General features: G+C 38.6%; 2 protein-coding genes and 2 long non-coding RNA genes across 4 annotated transcripts in view; all 4 read left to right on the top strand.

The window, feature by feature from the left end:
• Positions 1–19,199, top strand: part of LOC114157631 (Fc receptor-like protein 5) — a 151,970-nt gene extending 132,771 nt beyond the window's left edge. Inside the window, exon 6 of the mRNA XM_028038757.1 lies at positions 18,922–19,199. Within this exon, the coding sequence (XP_027894558.1) occupies positions 18,922–18,989 (68 nt within the window). The 3' untranslated portion in view covers positions 18,990–19,199. The remainder of the gene's footprint in view (positions 1–18,921) is intronic.
• LOC114157679 (uncharacterized) lies at positions 2,352–3,985 on the top strand. Its single transcript, XR_003598216.1, has 2 exons — positions 2,352–2,816; positions 3,139–3,985. It is a non-coding gene; the product is annotated as an uncharacterized LOC114157679 (long non-coding RNA).
• LOC114157674 (uncharacterized) lies at positions 5,920–6,683 on the top strand. Its single transcript, XR_003598211.1, has 2 exons — positions 5,920–6,108; positions 6,614–6,683. It is a non-coding gene; the product is annotated as an uncharacterized LOC114157674 (long non-coding RNA).
• Positions 10,979–16,400, top strand: LOC114157629 (hemicentin-2-like). Its single transcript, XM_028038751.1, has 8 exons — positions 10,979–11,093; positions 13,363–13,398; positions 13,505–13,780; positions 13,860–14,105; positions 14,197–14,262; positions 14,337–14,491; positions 14,588–14,683; positions 15,550–16,400. Exons 1-8 carry the CDS (start codon positions 11,063–11,065, stop codon positions 15,637–15,639), a joined length of 996 nt encoding a protein of 331 aa, XP_027894552.1. The 5' UTR covers positions 10,979–11,062; the 3' UTR covers positions 15,640–16,400.
• Positions 19,200–22,656: the final 3,457 nt, after the last annotated feature.

Genomic DNA, 22,656 nt, shown 5'->3' with positions numbered 1-22,656 from the left:
AAAAGGTGGCCTTTAATGACAACCGAGCAGTCGACGAAGCCCTCCAAAGAATAACTACAGCAGCATCAAGGTATAGGCAGTCATCTCACCTGCAAGGGGGTCATGGAGGAGAGGAGGGAGCAGCAGCACGTGAGCTGGAGGAGCCCCAAGCATCGGCTGTTTGGAGGTTTTTTGAGGAGCGGGCAAGTGGAGACACTGCAACCAGGAATCCTACAGCTGATGCTATTCTGGAAGTGAGGTCCTACCTTGAGGAACCTCTTTTCCAGCGGAGTGCCGACCCACTGAGCTGGTGGGAGACAAAGGCACTGATCTATCCACATCTCTCTCACCTGATGGCACGTAGACAGTGCAGAGTGGCAACATCCGTCCCCTCAGAGAGGATCTTCTCTAAAACTGGACAGATCATAACTGAGAGAAGGAACAAGATCAGCCCTGCCAAGCTGAGACACCTGGTGTTTCTCAACGCCAATCTGTAAGTCTTTGAGTGATTTAATACAGTGAGTTCTTCATCTAGTGGTTCAAAACTTGTGTTGTTCACATGATTTTTATCCTTCATAGTTTTATACTTGAATTTAATAGCAATGTATTTGATATTTGTATTGTGGCACCTTTTCTGTTATGAAGCTGCTTTGATACTTTTTCGTATTGTGGTGGTTGTTTGTATTTATATTTAACTGTTTAATTTATTTTAAGTTATTTTTGTGGAAGTGGTGCTATTTTGTGATAATTTAATTGGTTATAATAAAAGGTTTATTTATAAAGCATTGTTATGCGGCATGTTTACTCATCATAAGAGCTTAACAATGTCAATAATGAAACAAAATATTATAAAATTAGGTTTAAGCTATTAATTAATTAATAATGTCAAAAATATATATTGGGAGCCGAAAGAGCCGGCTCTCCACAGTAAGAAGAGCCATTAGAGCCGCATCTCGAAAAGGAGCCGAAAATCCCATCACTGGCGGGTTGATAGCAGCTCACCGCGGCTGCGCAGTGTCCGTCTCTAGGCAACCGTGACGTTCAGCGTCGGTCCGTAGCGTTCTGGGGTCCTTTAGCTCCCGCCACCACAATTTAGCTGACCTTAATATTTCCTGTGTTTTATTTTGGTCATTATTGTTAAACTTAGTGTTGATGTATGTATAATATCCGTTTCTACTGGACAGTTACTGTATGTATCGGTTCTATAGAGCTTTGGAACTGACGTTACTGCATGTGACGTTTACGTCGCTGGGCGTAACGTAAACGTTTAAGTAAACGTAAAGTTTACGTTACGCCGAGCGTCTTTATTCCGGCGTTTTCATTGTGTTACCGACCGCAGTGAAGTTGTTTTAAAGTTGGACATTGGATGAATATCCAATGTCCAACTTTAAAACAACTTCACTCCGCGGAGTAGGGGCTGTTTAGCTCAAAGTTGATCCGATTTATGAACGCTGATACCGGCCAGCTGTTCTCTACCGCTCCCTCCTCAAGCGCTCGGAGGTTCGGGGACCCTCAGTTTCCGAACCAAACACTCCTGTAAATAAATGCCTTGCCTTGTGACCAACTGATACAAAAAGTGATAATTCATGCTATTACACTATCCTCTATTAAAATTTTAAGTCATATCCAATATTTAAAATAATTTTAATATTAAATGTTTTCTTCAATAGCTTCCAAATCCTGGCCCCATTTACTCAAAATCAGTGTGAAATTGTTCTGTATAGATGAAGCACATTCATCTTTATTAAATTTGACCCCTGTTTTATTTTTTAACTAATTTTCTATTTTAAAAAAATGTTCATAAAATGTATTACCTCAAATGATCATCACATTTGTTACCTGTAATGTCGATTACATAAAATTCTAGGACAGGATCAATTTCATTACATGTTCACTTCTTACCTGAAATATGTTAAATACAACAAATATTTGCTTAAAGAGTGATCTATATCATAATATTTACTTGTCACCTTTATTGTTTTTCTCTGAATTGTTTAATTACACATTAAATGTTTAAAGATGGGCTCTTTCATCTGGTTTGCTTGTTACATTAAATGTTTACTGCAAAATGTCTGATTATATAATTGTTTACTTTAATCACATAAAATGTTTAAAATATAATCTTTCATTACATGTATGTTTATTACTTGAAGTATTTAAACAGGTCATTTCATCACCTGTTTACTATACAACTTGAGGTGCTTGAGTCAAACGTTTCATAAATGTTTACCACATTAAATTATGAAATGAGAGAAAACAGACACTTCCAACTGAACACATATTTCAACCCAAATGGTTCATGTTCCTCTTCAGAGTCTGCAGCCTTGCTGAGCTTCTCTTCTCCTGGTTCCTCCTCAGCCTCTACAACTCGCTCCTCTTCTATAGCCTCCGCTGCTGTGTTTTCATTATTTACCTCTTCTGGGGTAAATAATGAAAACACAGTCTCTGTAACTTGCTTATCAACCGTGTGTAACCCAAGTGAAATGTTGAGTTCCATTTTTTTGGTTCGCTACTATTGCCCTCCAAAATCTCGCGGTAGTTGATTATATAACTGCAATACTCGCGAGATTTACTAAACAGCCAATCATTGTTGAGCGTCTGAGTCACATGTACCACCGTCAGCTCATTTGTTGGGTATATTAGCTGGAGCAAAAAGCATGGAGGATTAGAACAAGTTTGGGAGAGCAGAGCTGCAGGTCGGTTAAGCGCAACATTCTGTTTTTCTTTAATCTTGTATGATGCTGATAAAATTGTACTAACTTTAGGAGTCTCCGGCCGTAAGCTGAGGGATAAGAGAAACACAAAACCGCTTGTATGCCTTATGAACTGCGGAATTGGTGAGTCATTTTATGAAGACTTGGCGTTAATTGATATCAATTCAGATGCTCTATTGCGACTCTGAACAAACAAATTGGAGAACAATGAGATGCCTTAAATATGAAAAGTATTTGCTTATCTAGATGATCTTTGGATTGTTTGTTGTTTGTATGGAGCATATTTATTGACTTTTTATGAATAAGATTTATCTAGAAAATTTGTACTTGGAAATGCATTGATTAGGATTATTCATAGTGCAATGAGTGCCGATCATATTTTGTGTGTGCACACTGGAATGTTTATTATATATATATTTGAGACTGGTCCTGCTTTATTGTACAGGCCAGGTTCGATGGCGAGCTGAAGAATCAGGTCCAAGAGCCTAAAGGATTTCACCTGTGGTGTTAAGATTCGGTTTCCCCACCAGGCTGGTGGGAGGCTTCCTGCAGCCCATGAACAAAATAGTTTCCACTCTGATCTGACTTTTGTCAGCATATGAACTGTAAACTCTAAACTCACCTGACCCTGTTGAACCGCCTCAGTTCAGTTTTCAGGAGTTTTATGAACTGAATGGTGTGGCTTGTTACTGGAACTGTGGAACTAATTTGTTTTTTTTTATTTGTTAATTTAATTTGTTTTCTTTGTGTATTATTTCCTTTTATTTTAATATGGCCATTTAAATGTTTTTTTTCCTTTCTTATTGTAATGTAAATAATTAATCACTGTGAATACAAGGCACTCACATCTGCAACTTCTAGTCTGTCTACTCCTTCCTGAGCCGTATCTAGACTTCTAAGAACTAGCCCATTGACTTTGTTGGTCATGATCTATTTTTAATTATCTAGAAATATAGTATACTGGTTACACAGATATGCTACACGTGGTTTTGCTGTATCGCCTCTTTAATTTACGCGCATGTCGGTCCGATGTCGTGGCGTTTTCCTAGCAGTGACCCAGATTCAGTCTGGATTGAGCTCATCCAGTTCATACATCGGTTTGCCTTTAAGAGGAAATAATATCAGAATACACATCAGTATTAATGCTGTAAACTTGATAACACCAGTAAAATAGTTTACTTCACAATAATGGAATAACGTCGATGTTCACTGACAAAACTCGGACTATGCTACATAATAAATAGAAGCCCGACCTAAACAAGGTTGACCCACTTAAATAAACTCAACGTAACTGAACCTGAGTCACCCGGACAAAATCATAGCAAAACATTATGACACAACAGCAACCAAGCGAATTTAGACACTCAGCAGAATGGACATGTCTGGAGCAAACTGGTAGATATCTTGGGATGTTGGAGAACGTAATATCAGGACGCCTCACCGCTGATACCCGGGATATAGCTCTGATAGCTTAGCTCTGATAGCTTAGCTCTGATAGCTTAGCTCCGATAGCTTAGCCCCCTCGCGTTGTTTACAGACAGTAAAACAGTGAAACTAAAATCCGTTTTCCATCTTTTTACTGTTTTGGTCGTGTCATCGGACATTACATCCAATAACGCAGCAAGTTCGAACCATTGCTAAATAATTTTAAGTAACTTAGATTCAAAAATTCAAAATATCTGTGAGACAGTCGTTTTGTAAATGGGCTCTTTGCACCTCAGCTTCCTCGTTCGGGGAAAAGCAGCTCAATCTTTTCCGATCTATTGAAAAAGTCTCTTTCCACTGGGTGTTAGCAGGGCTTGTCCAAGGTAACAGTTAATGATGAACATCGATCCGAAGCCCCGACAATAAGCTGGAGAAAGGTTTTTAAGATGTTCGCCTCGTTATACACAGATACAAAGGTGAGTTTTACTTTCTTTAAACTTTGTGGCTAACATTAGCTTTAGCTTATGCTAGACATTTTTCTTATAAAAATGTGCTATTTAAGTATCTAAACATTTTTCATCCATTCTAACGGACAATGTTTTTACCTTGTGTTCAAGTATATTACGTGGTTTATTGTCGTTGGTGTCGGAGACCAAGTAACGGGGATTTTACGGTTCAGGCTTTTTGCTTCTGCAGCCTGAGGAACAACAAGCCCATAGCTTAACAGTAGAGCAGCTCTGGTGTCGGAGTTCTAGTTCAGCTGACTGTTCAGGTTCAGTTGTTGCTTTTAGAAAAATATGGCCGTGTTCCTTAAGGTCTCCGTGTTATTTCACTTTATTAGTTTAGCATGATTCTTGTGAAGCAGGACGATGTTTACAGCAGTTTGTACAGGTGGATCAGTAGCTCGGCTGTATGGTTCTGGTCTGCTCTCTGGTTCCCATAAACTCTTTCAGGCTGAATACAGAAGTGATTCCATGGAAATAACACAGGAGGCTCCTTTACCTTCTGCTTTAGGCTGAAGAAGTTGATCCGGAGTGAAGTGAAGGCTGTAAACTTTGCTGTGCAGCGTTAGCTTTAACTGGTAGCGACAATATTTACAAGCCATTGTCTTCTTAATTCAGGATCGTTTGGAAATCCATGAAAACTTAAAAGCCCATTATATTAGGAAGACAACAATGTTCATAGTATGGTTTTATTTGCGTCTGAAATAAGACTTTGTCTTTTCTAGCTGTCATGGTAACTCAAAGCGAAAAACTAGAGCCGCATTTGCGCATGCGGTTGTGACGTCAGCGCGGCAGGTGCAAAGAGCCCATTATGTGTACGACCTCACAAGATGGCGCTCATATCCCTACTGATAGAGTAGTGACGTCACGTTCCAAAGCTCTATATGGGACGCACATTTAACGGCCAAATATGGGACGACTCCGTATTTTACGGGAAGGGTGGCAATCCTATTTAGGGGTGCTACAGCACCCTAAAACCTGTCCTAGATACGCCGCTGGTGGAAGATACAGTAAGTTAGCAAAATAATTAAACAAAAAAGATCTTATCCTATTACAACTGAAAACCAGCGATCAGCCCAAAACCTGGGAGTAGTGATGGACTCTGACCTGAACCTCCAGAGCCACATAAAGACAGTTACAAAGTCGGCCTTCTATCACCTGAAGAACATTTCCAGGATTAAAGGACTAATGTCTCAGCCAGATCTAGAGAAACTCATCCATGCCTTCATCTTCAGTCGTATTGATTATTGCAACAGCGTCTTCACAGGTGTGAAGTCAAATCAGAAAGAAGAAGGAAAAAGAAAAAAAAAAAGTCGTGCGTTCCCACACGGACCTAAAAGCGGGACGGACAAGGGAAAAAAAAAAAGAGAAGACGGAAGTTAAAGCCGTCAAACAAAGAGGACAGGAGTTTGGGACCTTTTGAATCACAGATCCTAGTCAACCTGTGTACAACTGGATGATCTTTTAGATGAGCAGAGAGGCAGCCGGTAAGACATAAACTGTGTTGTTATGAGATCGGACCGCAAAGTTGTCTACAATCCAGTTTGGCCGATCGGATCATTAGTGACAGCTGAACTGAGGTGGTGGACTGCAGCGGCGACGCTTGCCGTTCATTGACTGATGGACTTTTATGAATGAATTGATTATTGCATTGATGAAATGGATTTGGGTAACAAGTTCAATTGTTAATTAATTTATCATCAACTTCAAAGAATAATTTAAAGCTAAATTTATGATAAATATTTATTATTAATGTTGAGAAGCAGAGTTTGTATGCTAAGAAATGTATGTGTATGAAATGTAAATATTAACTTGAAATGCACTTTAAAGTTAAGTTAAAGTTAACATAAGTTTAGTTACTTGTGTATTTAATTTTGATTATTTTGTATATTTAATTTGTGATGGGTTGCTTGGTATTATTTATATAATTTGCAATTAAGTGAAATTAATTTATACAGATTAGTAATTATTATTTTTTGGGTTTGTTTAAAGGTTTTTACCTGCATCCTCTGGATCAATGGTGAACATGTCCATACACTGAAATAAATGGAAGTAAAAGCAAGGAAAACTGTTTGGTCCTTCGAGTAAAATCCCTGTCATTAAGAATCTGCATGGGCTCATCCATCCCTTTTCAAGTGGGGAAGTTGCACAGTTTAAAAAAGAACTTGACAACAGGTCTGTCCAACAAATCAATCAAACAGCTGCAGCTGATCCAGATGCTGCTGCTGGCGTTCTGACTAAAACCAGGAAGATAAAGCACATAACACCAGTTTTAAAGTCCCTCCACTGGCTCCCTGTAGCTCAAAGAATAGACTTTAAAATCCTGTTGTTAGTTTGTAAATCACTGAACGGCTTAGCACCACAATACATTAAAGATCTGCTGTTGTTGTATCAACCTTCCAGACCTCTCAGGTTCAGGTTCTGGTTCTGCTCTGCATCCCCAGAACCAGAACCAAACGAGGAGAAGCAGCTTTCAGCATCTATGCACCACAAATCTGGAACAAACTTCCAGAAAACTGTGAAACAGCTGAAACACTGACTTCTTTTAAATCTAGACTAAAAACTATTAAGGAAGAATAATTTAACATTAACTTTGGACAAAAAGTTTGGCTCCTTCTTCCTTAAAGTCCCGGGATCTCTGGCAGGCGGGCTGCGGCTGGAGAAAGTGAAACCACGACACTGCGCGTTGACGTCACAGATCACAGAGTTTAATTCCACACAAAACAACGCATGAATCAATTAACAAAACTGCAGAGGTACAGAGATATATATTCATTACCTGTAACAGGAAAAATAGAAAAAGAAACACAAAGAAAACAAGGGGGGCAAAGACGCGTCTTTGGAGAAAGCTTTATGCCAAAAAGCAAAACAGTGGTAGCATTCTGAATTTCTAACGCTTGCATGAAATTTTATACTGAGTGGGTGTTTCTTCAATTTAATATATTCAATTAAGGCGTTCCGCTCTTTAACCAATTAGAAACTCCCATATGGACTAAGGCAAACTTGAGAAGTCTCCTAATTTACAGCGAAGTTCCAAAGGCGTCTGGTTTCTGTCGAGAGACAAGGGCGGACCAGTTAATCTTGGAGGATACCAGGTACGAATGTCCCCGGCGCCGAGAGTCTTAAGATAAGATTTCGCAGACACCCTCGGAATCTGACGTCTCTTCCATTATTTCTCCTAACGTTCTCGAAGAGACTTGCATCTGGTAATTTTCAAGGAAATGTTATCTTTGCAAACCCCAGTTTTTGCTTTTGCACAGTCAGCCCCCCAAAAGATTGAGTTCTGCCAAAATAATACATAAAATCCACAGGACAAAATAAAGTATAATTCCTGAGCCATTTTCTAATAGTAAAGAAAACATTTTCATTCAAACAATTTCCATTTGCTTCTAATATCGTCACAGATAATACAGTTTTCAAATACATTCGTCCTTTAGTAGTTTTAAAATGAGATAATACAATCTTCAGTAAAAACATGGTATTAATACTTAGAAATTAAATGTTAAGGGGTTTCAATCTTCTATTTTGCATTAGTTTCACACCATCGCAGATGCTGGCCTCCGGCAGGTCTCCCCCCAACTGCCTGCAGGAATGCTAATTTATAGCTCTGTGTTCTAGCCGGGCCTCAAAAGGCCCCATTTAGTGATCTGCATTCTGACCCCTGTCTGTCCGGTTCAAGACAAGAGTATCAAACCTACCCTTTTTACACATGCGTAAGATTAACTATATTAAGTACTAAAATTAATCATTTTTCTTAACAAAACCCACCTGTTTAGAATTGTATCTGAAATGTAATCAATTACAAATTTATTGATGGACCTTGACTTAATGCTGTGTTTTGATTATTGATTCTATGTTGCTTTGTGTTTCTGTGTTTGTTATGATGTAAAGCACTTTGAAATGTCTTGCTGCTGAAATGTGCTATACAAATAAAATTTGATTGATTGATTGATTGATTCAGGGAGAGAGAAAAGAAAGAGGAATAATAGAAAAATGTCAAAATAAAGGTTTGTTTTCATGTGTCTTGGTGTTGGGAATATTAGTTTAATTATTCTAGTTTTTAATGTTTAATTTTTTAGCTAATGTTAAGTATTGGATTGATTATGCTGGTTTTTGGTTAGTTTTAGATTCAAGATTTGATCAACCTATAGCCTTATCAGTAGAGTATTTTAAATTAAATGTAATATTAATGATCAAAATTTGTCTAATCAGTAGTTTTTTTTATTTTTTTTTTACATTTGATCAAATTCTTAACAGAGTGGAGGCCACATATACTCATTAAAATGTTGTTAGTTCATCTAAATAGAACAAAAAACTAACCAAACCATCTTGAGCATAACAACATGTTTAGTCGTCTAGTTGATGTAGAGGAATATAATTATATTAATAGTTAAAAATTATGTTTGTTGGGTGGTTTCGCACTAAGATATGTTTTAACCTAAAAGAAATGTATTGTGTCAAATGGATTGGGATTATGTAAGAGCGGAAATACTCTTTATAGATTGTTTTTCGCTAAGGAGATCTGGCGCCATAGAAGGTCTAATTGACCTGGCTCCCAGTTCCCTTTGCGTGCGAAGCCAAAGTGAGACGGGAAGAATGTTTGGGAAACGATCTGTTTGGATAGATAAGAATAATAATTGACTTGGTTTGCACCTTTGAAATGGAGCAGATGTTGGAGGTCTGAATGTTTCCAAGGAATTTCCGATACACATCCAGTGTAAGACGGAGCCAAATGAACTACGTAAATGGAGGAAAGCAACGCCATTGGTCGAGGCTTTCCAATACACACCAGCAGAGCTGGACTCTATAAAAAACTGATACCAGAAGTAGAAGGCAAGAGATTTTGGGACTACTGTAACGATGTGTATGTGATGTTTAGTTCCGCAGATGTACATTAAAATCTCTTCTCGTTTTGACTATGAGCAGATGGAGTTCAGAGTCTTATTTAACCTTTATTTATATACTCTATGAGTTTAGGCAACTTTAAATTCCTCAATATTGATCATCTTTGTTCTCTCTGAATCTGAAATATTATATAGATGTGTGCTAATTCGATCTAATTAGTTTCTATGCTGATTCTGTTGCATAGAAACGGCGGTTTCTCCCCAAGACGCGTTGAAATAAAATTCAATTACAAAAGAAAATATTAATGCAAAGTGGTTTCAATAAGTAACTGTAGTCTGACTACTAGATTTGAACTAGCAACACGTTAGATTACTAGTTACTGAAAACAGTGGTCCGACGTCAGTAACCTGACTTCACTGTCTAGAGGTCATCAGAGGTCAGTGAACATCAGTTCATGCTGGATCTGTGAATTTCATCTGAAATTATTAACATGGATGAAATTTACTTGGATCTTATTTAGACAGAACTGGAACAAAACCTCCAAAATTAACTTGGTGACCTGAATTTTAGTTTCTGACCACCAGAGGGCGCTGTTAGACAAACTGAACTGTAGAAATGCAAAAAGTAAGATTAGAGCTAAACATGTGCTAGCTATCTAGTTAGCTGTTTCCAGCTCAGTTTCATGATCGACACCCATCATCATCATCATCATCACTTCAAATCAGTGACAAACGGTTTATAAAAGTAGGAGGCTGGTTGACCTTTTGACCTTTAAACTTTCATTAATATCTTCAAAGCCAAATAGAATAGAATAGAATTACTTTATTCATCCCAGCAGGGAAATTATTTCACAGTTACAGCAGCATAGAGACAAGACACACAACAACCACCACTGAGTAGAAATTGTAGACAAGATAAAATAAAATATAACATGCTGTCAATATAAAAAGCAACTTAAGAGCAGTCCTTGCAAAGATTCAAAAAAATGCAGAAACAGTATGTATATGTAAATATATGTACAGCAAGTGTGCCACAGTGCAGTTGTGCAAAATTGGACTGATTAGTGCAGAACAATGATTTAGCTTTTATTGTACAAAGTGACACAAAGGAAAAATTTGCTGTTCAAACAAACACAAATGTCGTTGAGTTGATTGACACCCATTTTGTCTGATTTGAAGAAGGTGGGGGGGGGCTGGTTGACCTTTGATGACCTCTAGAAACATTTCTTTATATCTTTAAAATGAAAGCAGCACAAACAAAAAGTTTTGCTGCGCAAACATTTGACACCAATTTTGTCTGATTTGAAGAACGAGGGGAAACTTCACTCAGGTGTTCCAGCAGTTTGAGTTATTTCTGGTGAAAACACTGAAGTATCAACTCTGATAAAACACTGACATTTTAACTCTGCTGAATTTGCTGAGCTGCACTAAAACTAAATCAAGGCTGTGTGTGTTTAAACTTTTAGTCTGCACCATTTTTGGATTCTGTCTGTTGTAACATTTCTGGAGAAAAAAGATGATAAAGGAAGGAAGAGGCGGACTCTAGTTGCTGCTCTAACTCTCCTCTAGGGAACCGGTCCAGTCAAAGTCAGCAGACATGAAGGAAGCAGCTGCTCAGCGTCTGATCTGTAAGTACAGAAATAATGTTTAATAACTGATATTAATATGAGTGGAAATAAGCAGAAATGTTGCATACTGATGCAGGACTAGGGGCTTTTCTCTATCAACGCTGAAACAGCAAGTTAAGGATTATTGAACTTTAACCCACTTGAGAAAAACTATCATATGCAGGTAAACTTGAGTTCTTAGAGCTAAATGGTCTTTCTGCGACGCTTCAGGGATTATTGGTTTCATCTTTTGTGGTTCACACCGACAATAATCCACTCACTGATGTTCTGACAGCAGCTACATGAAATGCATCAGGTCAGCGTTGGGTTGCTGAGTTAGCAGATTTTAATTTGACCATAAAATACAGACCTGGAAAACAAATGCAGATGCAGATGGATTATCTGGAAGGCCCCTTGATTTTGAAGACTAGATGAGAAGCTGCACACAATTAGCCAGGACTCTGCAGGAGCCACACAGCAGGGCATCTTAGTGCAGCAAGCAGAACCAGAACCAACGTTGAATCCAGTCTCCTTTAATGTCCTGCAGCAACAAACAGGAGCAGAGAGACTTTTGGACAATTCAACCAATAACTGGACAGAAATTCTGTGCAGCCCAGCAGCAAGACCCTGTAATAGTTAAAATGTTTGAGTTCAGGCTGCAGAACCAAAGACCTGCTGCACATGAACTCCACACTGAGAGTCCTGAGTTTAAAGCTTTGGCTAGAGAGAGGAGCAAACTAAAAACCACCCAGGATGGAACAATGTTTAGAACGACCAAACACAAAAAGCTCTGAGTCCTTCCTTCAGTGTACCGTCCTCTGGTACCAGATGAATTACATAAACAAATGGGTCAGTTGGGCTCAGAACGGACACTCAGTGTGATTAGCAGTAAACCTGCACTGGACCCCACGGCTGCAGAAGTTGTGCCACTAATTGTGCCAACAAAGCAGAAGATGGTCAGGATGATCCTGCAGAAACTGCTGAGGAAAATGCCAACAGTACCGAACCAGAGGATGTGGACATCATGGGCTCATCATGTGGAAAGAGGTTCTGACATCCAACAGGCCGTAGAGGAAAGACAGCCGAGTCCAGAGAGACAAGGAGACCAGAGACTTTGACTTATTTTACACTTGGAGAACCAAGTTTGACAGACAGAGCAGTAAATGTAGCAGGTATGGCAGCTTTGGTGAAGAACATAAAAACGTCTCCATTTTGGGTTTCAGACAGTAACAAAGGTTCCTGTTACAAAGTGATGAGATACATATGAACTACAGGACAGATGTAGAGATTGGAAATGAAATGTAGAATTAAACACATTCCCAAATAGGAGGATAATTAGTTTGGATATTATTAACTAAATATGGGACTAAAATAAAAGCTAAACTGATGACATCAGGAATGTGAGGCTGCAGTGGACAGTAGTCTGTGTAGCTCAAGAGAAGGTTGTAATGTAACCTGTATAATAATCCATTCCTTTCTTCTGTCTCCACACATTAATGAGCAGGTAGACCTGAATGTCCAGATGATGATTTATTACAATCAGATCACATATCAATATGTTGTTACTGTTTATGGATTATTGTTCACAGGTTTGTTTTGCTTATTATAAGAAATTCATTTTTCATTGTAGTTTGTTAGTTTGTCCAAACCTGGTTTTTATGTCTGTCTCCTGGCTTTAATCAGCAGTACTGATATTTCCTAGATGTCCCTGAATGTTACTGTTTGTTCCTTGAACTGCCTTGTTGCCAGGCGGTGCTCTGCTACGTTCTGCTGAGCAGCTTTAGGCACCGAGTGAAACAACCTGAGTTATTTATGTGACGGTAAATAAAAGACAAAGAAACTCCAGACGCCATCTGAGCCTGATCCCAGCAACATTTACACTTTCTGTAGATTAAGAGTCAGAAGCTTAAAATCTGTTCCTTTGTATGTCAAATAAACATGATTCAATAAAAGTGTGATGATGTCATCACAAACTCAGACTGACTGCAGAAAAAACCTTAAATAATTAGTTTATGAAGAAAACAGAAAATTATGAGCAAATATATTGATCGATAACAAGAGGAAACCAATAAAACCCCAAAATATTTGATTCAGTTAATTTTAATGTTTCCAAATGAATGATAGAAAAATCATGAAAAACATTCAAATGAAATATTAGCACAAGGAGTTTATTAAATACTTTAAATGTCAACTTTATCAATGAATCACATTTATGATGTTGGTTAATATTTTCTAAAAACCTTTTAGAAAGTTTTATTCTAAAATAACAAAAACTTTTATTTCATTTCAGTTCTGATCTCACTGCTGTTCTGGACATCAGGTCAAGGTTGGTCATATTTCATTTTAAATATTTAAAATATTTTTAGATCAATTTTCTCAAAGGAAAAGAACTGCTAGAATAACAGATGTGTTCTTTATCTCTTCCATGCCAGTCCTCCCAGTTCGTCTGACTGTGATTCCCAGCAGATCTCAGTTCTTTGAACATGAATCAGTGATTCTGATCTGTGAGGATGAAAACGGATCTGATGGATGGACTGTGAGGAGAAACGCAACCAGAGACACCAGAGCTGAGTGTAAAGGATGGGGAACACCAGCTGGTTCTACCTGTAACATGGACTACCTCCTCCCAGGTGATACTGGTCTGTACTGGTGTGAGTCCATCAATGGATCCTCCAGCAGCAGCAGCAGCATCCAGCTCTCTGTCTCTGGTAAGATCAGACTGTGGAGTTAGTGTTGCTGAAGCTGTGTGGAAATGGATGAAATGCTGTAGTTTGTCTCTGTGTTGAGGTGGATCAGTGATCCTGCAGAGTCCTGTCCTCCCTGTGATGGAGGGAGATGACGTCACTCTGAGCTGCAGAGCAAAGAATCCAACCCACAACCTCCCAGCTGCTTTCTATAAAGATGGCTCCTTCATTGGTGATGGACCATCAGGTCACATGACCCTCCTCCATGTTTCCAGCTCTGATGAAGGCCTCTATAAATGTAATGTCAAAGGTCATGGAGAGTCTCCGTCCAGCAGGATCTTTGTCAAAGGTCAGAGGTCATCCTCTAACAGTGAATCTCATTGATAATGTCTGAGAATCCATAACCTGGTGATATATTTAATCCAACCTCTTTATTCTAGAGAAACCTCCAACCACCTCTCCACCCTCCACTATCTCTCCACCTTCCTCCTCCTCCTCTTCCTCAGGTGAGCAGCTTCTCCTTCAGCTCTGAGTCTTGATGTTTACAGCAGACGGTTATTTAGCAGCTTCTTCTTTCTAGAGAAACTCACCAACATCTCTGACTCTACAGTCACACCTGGTCCAGGTTCTTCCTCCGTCTCTCTCCCAGTGTTGCTTCCCAGTGCATCTCTTTGTGTTTTGGTTTTCCTGTTTTTACTGGTTCAACTGGTCGTATATTTGTACAACAACCCTAAGGTGAGACAAACCTGTTGGTTAAATCTCTTGATTTCATTCAGTGAAACTTTTCAGATCTTCCTGAAAAACTTCCTGGTAACTTTGGATTTATTTCAGGTGATGAAGGAGGAAGAGGAGAGGATGACATCACTTCCAGAAACATCAGGATGTTCCAGAGGAAACAGAAGAAAACCAAACCAGGAACAGGAAATGGTGATTATGTTCATGTGTTTTTGTTTCTGATAGATTTTCAGATTGATCAGAAAATGTTTCCTAATGAGGATTTCCTGGCCTCCATTTTAGATTCTGTTCATGTTATTTTTTAGAGTCTGAAGAAACAAGTAATAATGAATTCAAAACTCAAATGGGGATTATTTTACAGATGTTCATGCATTTAATATATCTGTCTACATAAACAGCATCAGGTTTTATCTCCTCTCAGCAGCTAATAACCAAATAATGAATAAAAATGTATTTATGTCGACATGTTTAAACTGAGCAGAGAAACTGATCAGCTTCTCGTCTCTATCAGCCTGAATCTCATTTCATCACAGGAACAGAAACTATCAGTTTCTAAAATTAGGATCAGAATAAATAAGCAGAAATCAGAAGCAGAGAAACGATCAGAAACCAGCCGACATCAGCAGGAAGCTGAACTTCTGACAGGAAACCAGAAATCAAACAGAAAAAGTTGAGTTTAAAGTTTCCTGCCATGATGGACAGATTTAACAGATTCATCTGGAAACAATTAGATTCATGTTAAACAGAAACAAGACAACCAGGCAATGCTGGAGATGACAACTACAATGAGGAAGTCATTCATAAAACATAATGTGTTTTATATTATTACTGCCTTTTATTCAGTCAGTGTCTCATTTTTCAGAGCTGCTTTAATTCTTGCTTCATTTTTCTGCTGTAAACTTTTCAACTTTTCAGTTTCTTGTTTTTGGGTCTGAAGTTTTGACTGAACAAGTTTTATAACAAATCTAATAAAGTAGAAATGAAGTTGACTTCACAGAAACACGTCATGCTGCAGAGTGACGATGCAAACCACCGACCACTTCTGCTTCTGTTCTCAGATCAGAGCTTCTGGGACTTTGACTGGACCGTTTGGGTCTGAAAAGACTCCAAATAAGGAGAGAAAAACGGCTGGTGATAAAAATAATTGATGTTCATGTGGTGGGCGGGTTGCAGGCGGCCTGTGAAGGCGGCCAGTGTTTATTGGTTACTGGTGGAAATGTGTTGCAGACCGCCATGTTTTCTGCTTTCACAGCCTTTTCCTTCAGGGCGGTTCTAACCTGTTCAGAACCTTCAGCGCCCCCTGGTGCTGAACAGAGGTAGTGTGGTTGCTGTTAGAGAGTCCAAAGTGTAAAGAAATATACATTTAATCTCTGTGATGTTGGAAATAATCAGTTATTGGCCCAAGTTTTCACATCGGTGCATTCCTGTTTAATAGGATCTAAAACTGCAGCTAAGAAGCAGCTTAGTGACTGAACTGATCAGACCGATCAGAAATCAATCACTTTTATCACTGATTCTGTTTTCTTGTCTGTTTGCTCTTTTCTAACAACCTGTGTTATAAAACCACAAATTCATTTTGGTTTTCTGTCAAAATGACTGAATATTATTATCATTTTAACATTATGATGGTAGAAAATATTATAAATGTTAAAATAATCAGACTGTTACTGTTGGATTGTTCCTTTAGAGCGCTGTTCTAGTTTGATAGAAAGGCCTTTAATAGACCATTGCAGCGATGAGGTGATTAGAGAAACGACTGATAAAGAAACAAACGTATTTTAACTAAACTAAGTCATATTAGCATGTAGCAAACTCCCTCCATTGAAGGACGACATTTACTGATCATTTCTAGGTTTGATAGAAATTAAACCCTCTTAGCTTAAAGTAACATTTATAATGTAAATAACTTTAGTTTCCTCATATAATTAAACTAATGGGCAATTTAATTCAAACATCGTTTAAACAAATATTTATTTACATCATAAAAATACCTTTTGTCTCTATGAAGTGTTTATATGTTAATGAATTTGAATCTGTTTTGTTCTTAAATCCCCTCATGGAGACTTACTAACATCTTCTGACAACCAGCCCAACTTATAATAACATTGACTAAGTTTGCTGTTGGTACACTTTACCTAAAAACCAAAAGAACATACTGACTACACAACCATGCTCCAAGAGTTGCTCCCAACATGGTGAATTGTTTTGTTACCTTTAAAATGATCTGCAGCTTTTGCTCCTTGGTCCTAATGATGCATCTGGTCACTAATGTTCACTAACTAATACAGTTCACTTCTAGTGGCTGATAAGGTTCCAATGCTAAAGCTATAAATGATCAATGCAAAACATCCGTATCATATCAGTCAGATTAAGGAAAATATCATCAAACTCAAAGCAATCAAAAATATTATCTGTTATATACTGGTTGTCAGAAGATGTTAGTAAGTCTCCATGAGGGGATTTAAGAACAAAACAGATTCACTTAATTGTTGGTTGATATGTAGCATATATTAGAATTTGTGCAACAAACATCAAAAGAAAAGCAGCCATCTTTAAACCAAGTACAAAGAAGGAGGGGAGAGAAAGCAGATTGTTTATTCCGTGAATGAACAGCAGGGGGCGTCTTTCAGACTCACCAAGAGGTTCAGGGCAGATAAAGAATCATAATAAGTTATTAATTTCTGCTTTATCTCATGACATCAATAGCTACCACCTGCTGCGATGAGACGAGAGAAATTCATCAACATATAAACCTCCCTAAACTCATTTTCATATCCATAACCATAAAGTCATAAATTATGATTGAAGGGTGAACCTAATATCTCTAATGTTGTTGCATTTAATCTCAACCTGTTGTCATGTTTATTCTGTATAAATATTGATAAGATGTGGAACAAAAACAGTCACATGAATGAATGAATGAATGAATGAATGAATTCTCTGTCAGATTAACACATTATATATAATACTGTCCATTTATAAGGTTAAAGTTGCTTATTTGAACAAATAACAGGGATTATATTATTTTAGTCAGGAATGGTTTAGAAATGTATATTTTGGGCTAATTATGAATTCAATATTCCTGCTATTGTTTTCAGTTGTAGCCTCAGTTTCTTTCTTTAGTTTGATCTGCTTCAGTTCCTCATAATCCTCAATCAAAACATGTTTGTTTGGTGGGAGGTTTGGCGTTTTTATCTAGCGTAGCATCATTGAACCTCATGGATCTCATTGGTCACTTTAGAAATCTGTTGATTTACCTGAATCTTCAGTCTGACTCAACATGGCTGCAGCTCCTCAGCCTGGTTTGGTCTGAATGGATCAAGTCAGGATGAACTGATGGCGTTAAGCCCGGCTTGATCTCATCCTGGATTTCTGAATCCTACTTTAGTGAAACAGACCAAAATATATTCAACATTTTCTCTGTGGTTCTTCACTGGACAAACAGCCATGAAAACATCCAGAGTTCCTCCTGACAGCAACTTAGAGAATCAGATTAATGGAACATTGATATCTGATGGGAGAATCCAGATTAGCTAGAGAGAATCCAGATTAACCAGAGAGAATCCAGATTAACCAGAGAGAATCCAGATTAGCCAGAGAGAATCCAGATTAGCTAGAGAGAATCCAGATTAACCAGAGAGAATCCAGATTAGCCAGAGAGAATCCAGATTAACCAGAGAGAATCCAGATTAGCCAGAGAGAATCCAGATTAACCAGAGAGAATCCAGATTAACCAGAGAGAATCCAGATTAGCCAGAGAGAATCCAGATTAACCAGAGAGAATCCAGATTAGCCAGAGAGAATCCAGATTAGCCAGAGAGAATCCAGATTAACCAGAGAGAATCCATATTAGCCAGAGAGAATCCAGATTAGCTAGAGAGAATCCAGATTAACCAGAGAGAATCCAGATTAACCAGAGAGAATCCAGATTAGCCAGAGAGAATCCAGATTAGCCAGAGAGAATCCAGATTAACCAGAGAGAATCCAGATTAGCCAGAGAGAATCCAGATTAGCCAGAGAGAATCCAGATTAGCCAGAGAGAATCCAGATTAACCAGAGAGAATCCAGATTAGCCAGAGAGAATCCAGATTAGCCAGAGAGAATCCAGATTAACCAGAGAGAATCCAGATTATCCAGACAGAATCCAGATTAACCAGAGAGAATCCAGATTTCCTCAGCAGAACATGGAGACAGAAACATCTGATCAGATCCATAATTACTACAATATTTATGGAATAATTAAATTTCTGCTGACAGGAAGTTTTAACAATGAGTCATTTTATAGTTCAACATCTGTTACCAGCAGCAACAGTTAGCTTCAGGCTAGCCAGTTAGCATTAGCCATGCTAACAGCAGTGCTGCTAAAGAGGCTAGCTTAGCTGCAGCTAAATGACTGAGCTTCAGTGATTGGATGTTTTCTTCTTCTGCAGCTCTGAGGCGGCGCTGCTTCACTACTGTTCTGTACGCCACCATGACAGAAGAAGAAGAAAAACTTTGATGCTGAAACTCCTGGAGACAGAAAATGTTGTTGATGTGAAACTGGATCCACTGACAACAGGAAGAAAACATCAGTTCTGTTACTCAGAGAGCTTTCTTTAATAAACTGGAAACATTAGAAAGTTGTTCATTCAGAACAATCGGATTTATGATTCTTACAATAAATTAATGCAGGAGAATAAAATCAACTCCAGAAAAATGTTCACCTGTCCATCTGAATATGTTTGAGTTTTTTCTCTGTAAGCCTCATGAATGTATTTAATGTTTCATTCTCAGTTTTCAGTCTCATGTTTTCAGAAACTGTTTTTATTTGAAATGTCTGAATGTTAAAACCTCAGCAGCTCCATTGTTTCTCTGCAGCTTCAGCCTGTTGAACCTGCAGCTCTGCAGCTTGTTGCTAACAAACATGATGATCCTGTTTGTCTGTCTGTCTGTCTGTCTGCCTGTCTGTCTGTCTGTCTGTCTGTCTGTCTGTCTGTCTGCCTGTCTGTCTGTCTGCTGCTAAAAACATTAAAGAGATCACCTTTATGTTTTCAATGCTTTTATGTAGAAATACTTAGAAATAAATCTAATAATGCAATAAACTGCAGTTAATGTTAAATTCAGTGAAATAATGTAATGCATTTATTGCATTACATTATTTCTAACTGGGTGTTGTTATTTAAATGGTTATTTAAAGTTATTAAATATTAATATTATTATTATTTAATAATAAATATTATTATATTTATTTAAATATAATAAATAAACAGTTATTTAAATGTGACCTTGGGGGTACAGTTTCTGTTATGGTGCTCTGTACGTCACTCGCTCTAGAAGTTTCTCTCCTACAATAATCAAGTGGAGGAATCAGAAATAATTCTAAACTCACCTGATGCTCAATGCTAAACAAACCTCTGTACGAATCATCAGCCTGGGATCTGATCTCCTCAGCGATCTACCTGCTTTTAAATGCAACTGCTGATTACCTGTCTGGCTGACGAACCAGCTGCGCTTTGTCACAGCGTCTTCCAAATATGGGCAAAAAGAAGAATGCACAACACTATACTTTCGGGATAAAATGCCCCGGCTACAATCTACCCCTGGTTTTTTGTATTGACGGCCCGTCAATATACAGACACCCTACTAACACTATGGTTGAAAAATGTCAGCCACACTGCTACCAGCACCAGTGATCTGAGAGACTGTAGCCCCTTCTGCCCTATATCTTGGCCTCTGTGGAAGGTGATGAGGGTTTGAATGATAACCGGCCGTCTTCCTTGTCGTCCGTCGGAAGGGACCCAAGCTTTCTTCAGTCTTTTGAGGAGCAGATTGAGGGAGAGTACATTGGCTTTCACCCACCTGAACTTTAGAGGCAGGTGCCTCCACACCTGTTGTTCGAGTTATCACATAGACGAAATCAAGTTCCTCGTCCGCCTCCTCTTCCCTAGTGTTGGAACTGTCCTTGCCTCTCATAAGCTCTTGAGGCCAGAGTCCTTCAGGAACTGGTTTCAACATCGAGCGGTACACTGTTCTCAGCCTCTGAAGGTTATCCAAGGGTGCAACTGTGTACACAGAACCTCCTGAAGCTGGAGCTTTTATCACAGTATGGATTATGGGATTCCAAAAATCCTGAATCTTACTCCTTCCTTTATTACTGTGGTCTGGAACATAGACCAGTTGCTTTTCAAACAATTCACTAGCCAGGCCTCCAGCATCATGGCGCTTCAAAAATGTAATTTTAAACTGTCTCCCATCTATATTCTAGGCGATACATAGGCCTCAACCCAGAAAATGGAACAAAAGCTGCAAACGGAAAAGTGACATTAACCAACAGGACGACTTATGCAGAACACAGCAGTGAACCTGCATGTCGCCATTCTTCTCCTTCATGAACCAGTGGAACTTTTAAAATGGTAAAATTACACATTACAGACAATCAGCTCTCTTACTCCATCTCTCTCCCTGTCTGTCTTTTTCTCTGCCCGTCTCTCTGCATCTGTCCTGTTCATTTCTAATAGGCAGACAAGAGGACAGAACAATGAAGGAAGGTCAGAGTGTCTGTCCACTAAATCTTCCCTTTTCATCCTGTCTGTCTTTAAATGATATGAATGCAGTTTGGAAATTTTGACATTTGGGTACTTTTGTTTTAGTAAAGATTATTTAATTAATTGTATTCAATGTCATATTATTATGATTGTAAATGTATCAGTTATGTTTTTAAATCTGACTATTTTTCACCTCTCCTTGGGCTGCCACCTCATCATGGTGGAGGGTTTCAGGGCCCCAGTGATCCTAGGAGCTCTGCTGTCTGGGGCTTCATGCCCCTGGTAGGGTCACCCAAGGCAGACAGGTCCTAGGTGAGGGACCAGACAAAGCGCAGCCCGAAGACCCCAATGATGAACGGCACCATTGGACTTCGTGTTCCCTCGCCCGGACGCGGGTCACCACCGTCTCCACAGCCTGGAGTCTGTGGAGACGGTGGTGGAACAGAGGACACTGTCTAAACTCAGGCTAGTCCTGGAGAACACCAGCCGTCCTCTGTACACTGTTTTCTCCAACCAGAGGAGCTCCTTCAGTGACAGGTTCCTCTCACATTAAAAACTCCTTTGTCCTACGGGCCATTAGGCTTTATAATGCTGAAAGGGAGGGAGACAGGGTAACTAGTATTTTAACATATTTAAGCACTTTTACAAGACCTCTTTTTAGTGGTAATGTATTTATTTAATTATTATATTCTCGTACCTTTTATGGATGTCTCCAGCTGTACGATTTTAATGCTGTGTGGATGTAAATTAATGTGTGAGCAACAGATAACCTCAATTCCCTATGGGATTAGTAATGTTTAACCTAACCTAACCTATACCTGGATTACAACTCATAATAATGACAACAATCAGGTTCTTCTGGACAGAGAGAATAGAAAAAGAAGTGGTCAGTTTGTCCTCCTGCATCAGATCTACAGATAAAACTCAGTCTGACTGGTTCAGGTTATCACTTTTATTGTAAAGGAAAGTTTTAATCCTAGTCTAGGAAGTAGACAGGATGTCTGACTCTCAGATTAAAGCTGCAGCCCGATTCTATTCTCAATACTTTGTGGAAAACTAAATGCTGCTGTAACTCATATTAACTCAAGATTCTTCAAAGAGTTACTAAAGTTGAGCAAAGTATAAAAAGTATTTCTAAAAATAAATCCAGCTGCTCATCATCCGACCCAGAAGGACCAGCTGTCCAAAAAAACTAATTTCCTGCCAGAAACACAGAAATGAAAGATTCAAAAATAAAAAATGAAACTGATCCAACGAGCTGCTACCCTGAGATACACAACTCTGGAAACTGAAAAAGAAAATTCCAGAAACTGATCAACTAATAGATAACTGATCAACTAATAGATAACTAATAAACTAATAGATAACCAAGGGATGTGATGTGTGTTAAAAGTCCGTCTGTTTGTTTAGCACTACATTACCCAAAATGCATCTGTCAGTGATGGGATTTTCGGCTCCTTTTCGAGATGCGGCTCTAATGGCTCTTCTTACTGTGGAGAGCCGGCTCTTTCGGCTCCCAAACGGCTCCCCATATATATTTTTGACATTATTAATTAATTAATAGCTTAAACCTAATTTTATAATATTTTGTTTCATTATTGACATTGTTAAGCTCTTATGATGAGTAAACATGCCGCATAA

Source organism: Xiphophorus couchianus, chromosome 14 (assembly GCF_001444195.1).
Source record: "Xiphophorus couchianus chromosome 14, X_couchianus-1.0, whole genome shotgun sequence".
Lineage (NCBI taxonomy): Eukaryota > Metazoa > Chordata > Actinopteri > Cyprinodontiformes > Poeciliidae > Xiphophorus > Xiphophorus couchianus.
This window is presented reverse-complemented; position numbering and strand designations above follow the sequence as displayed.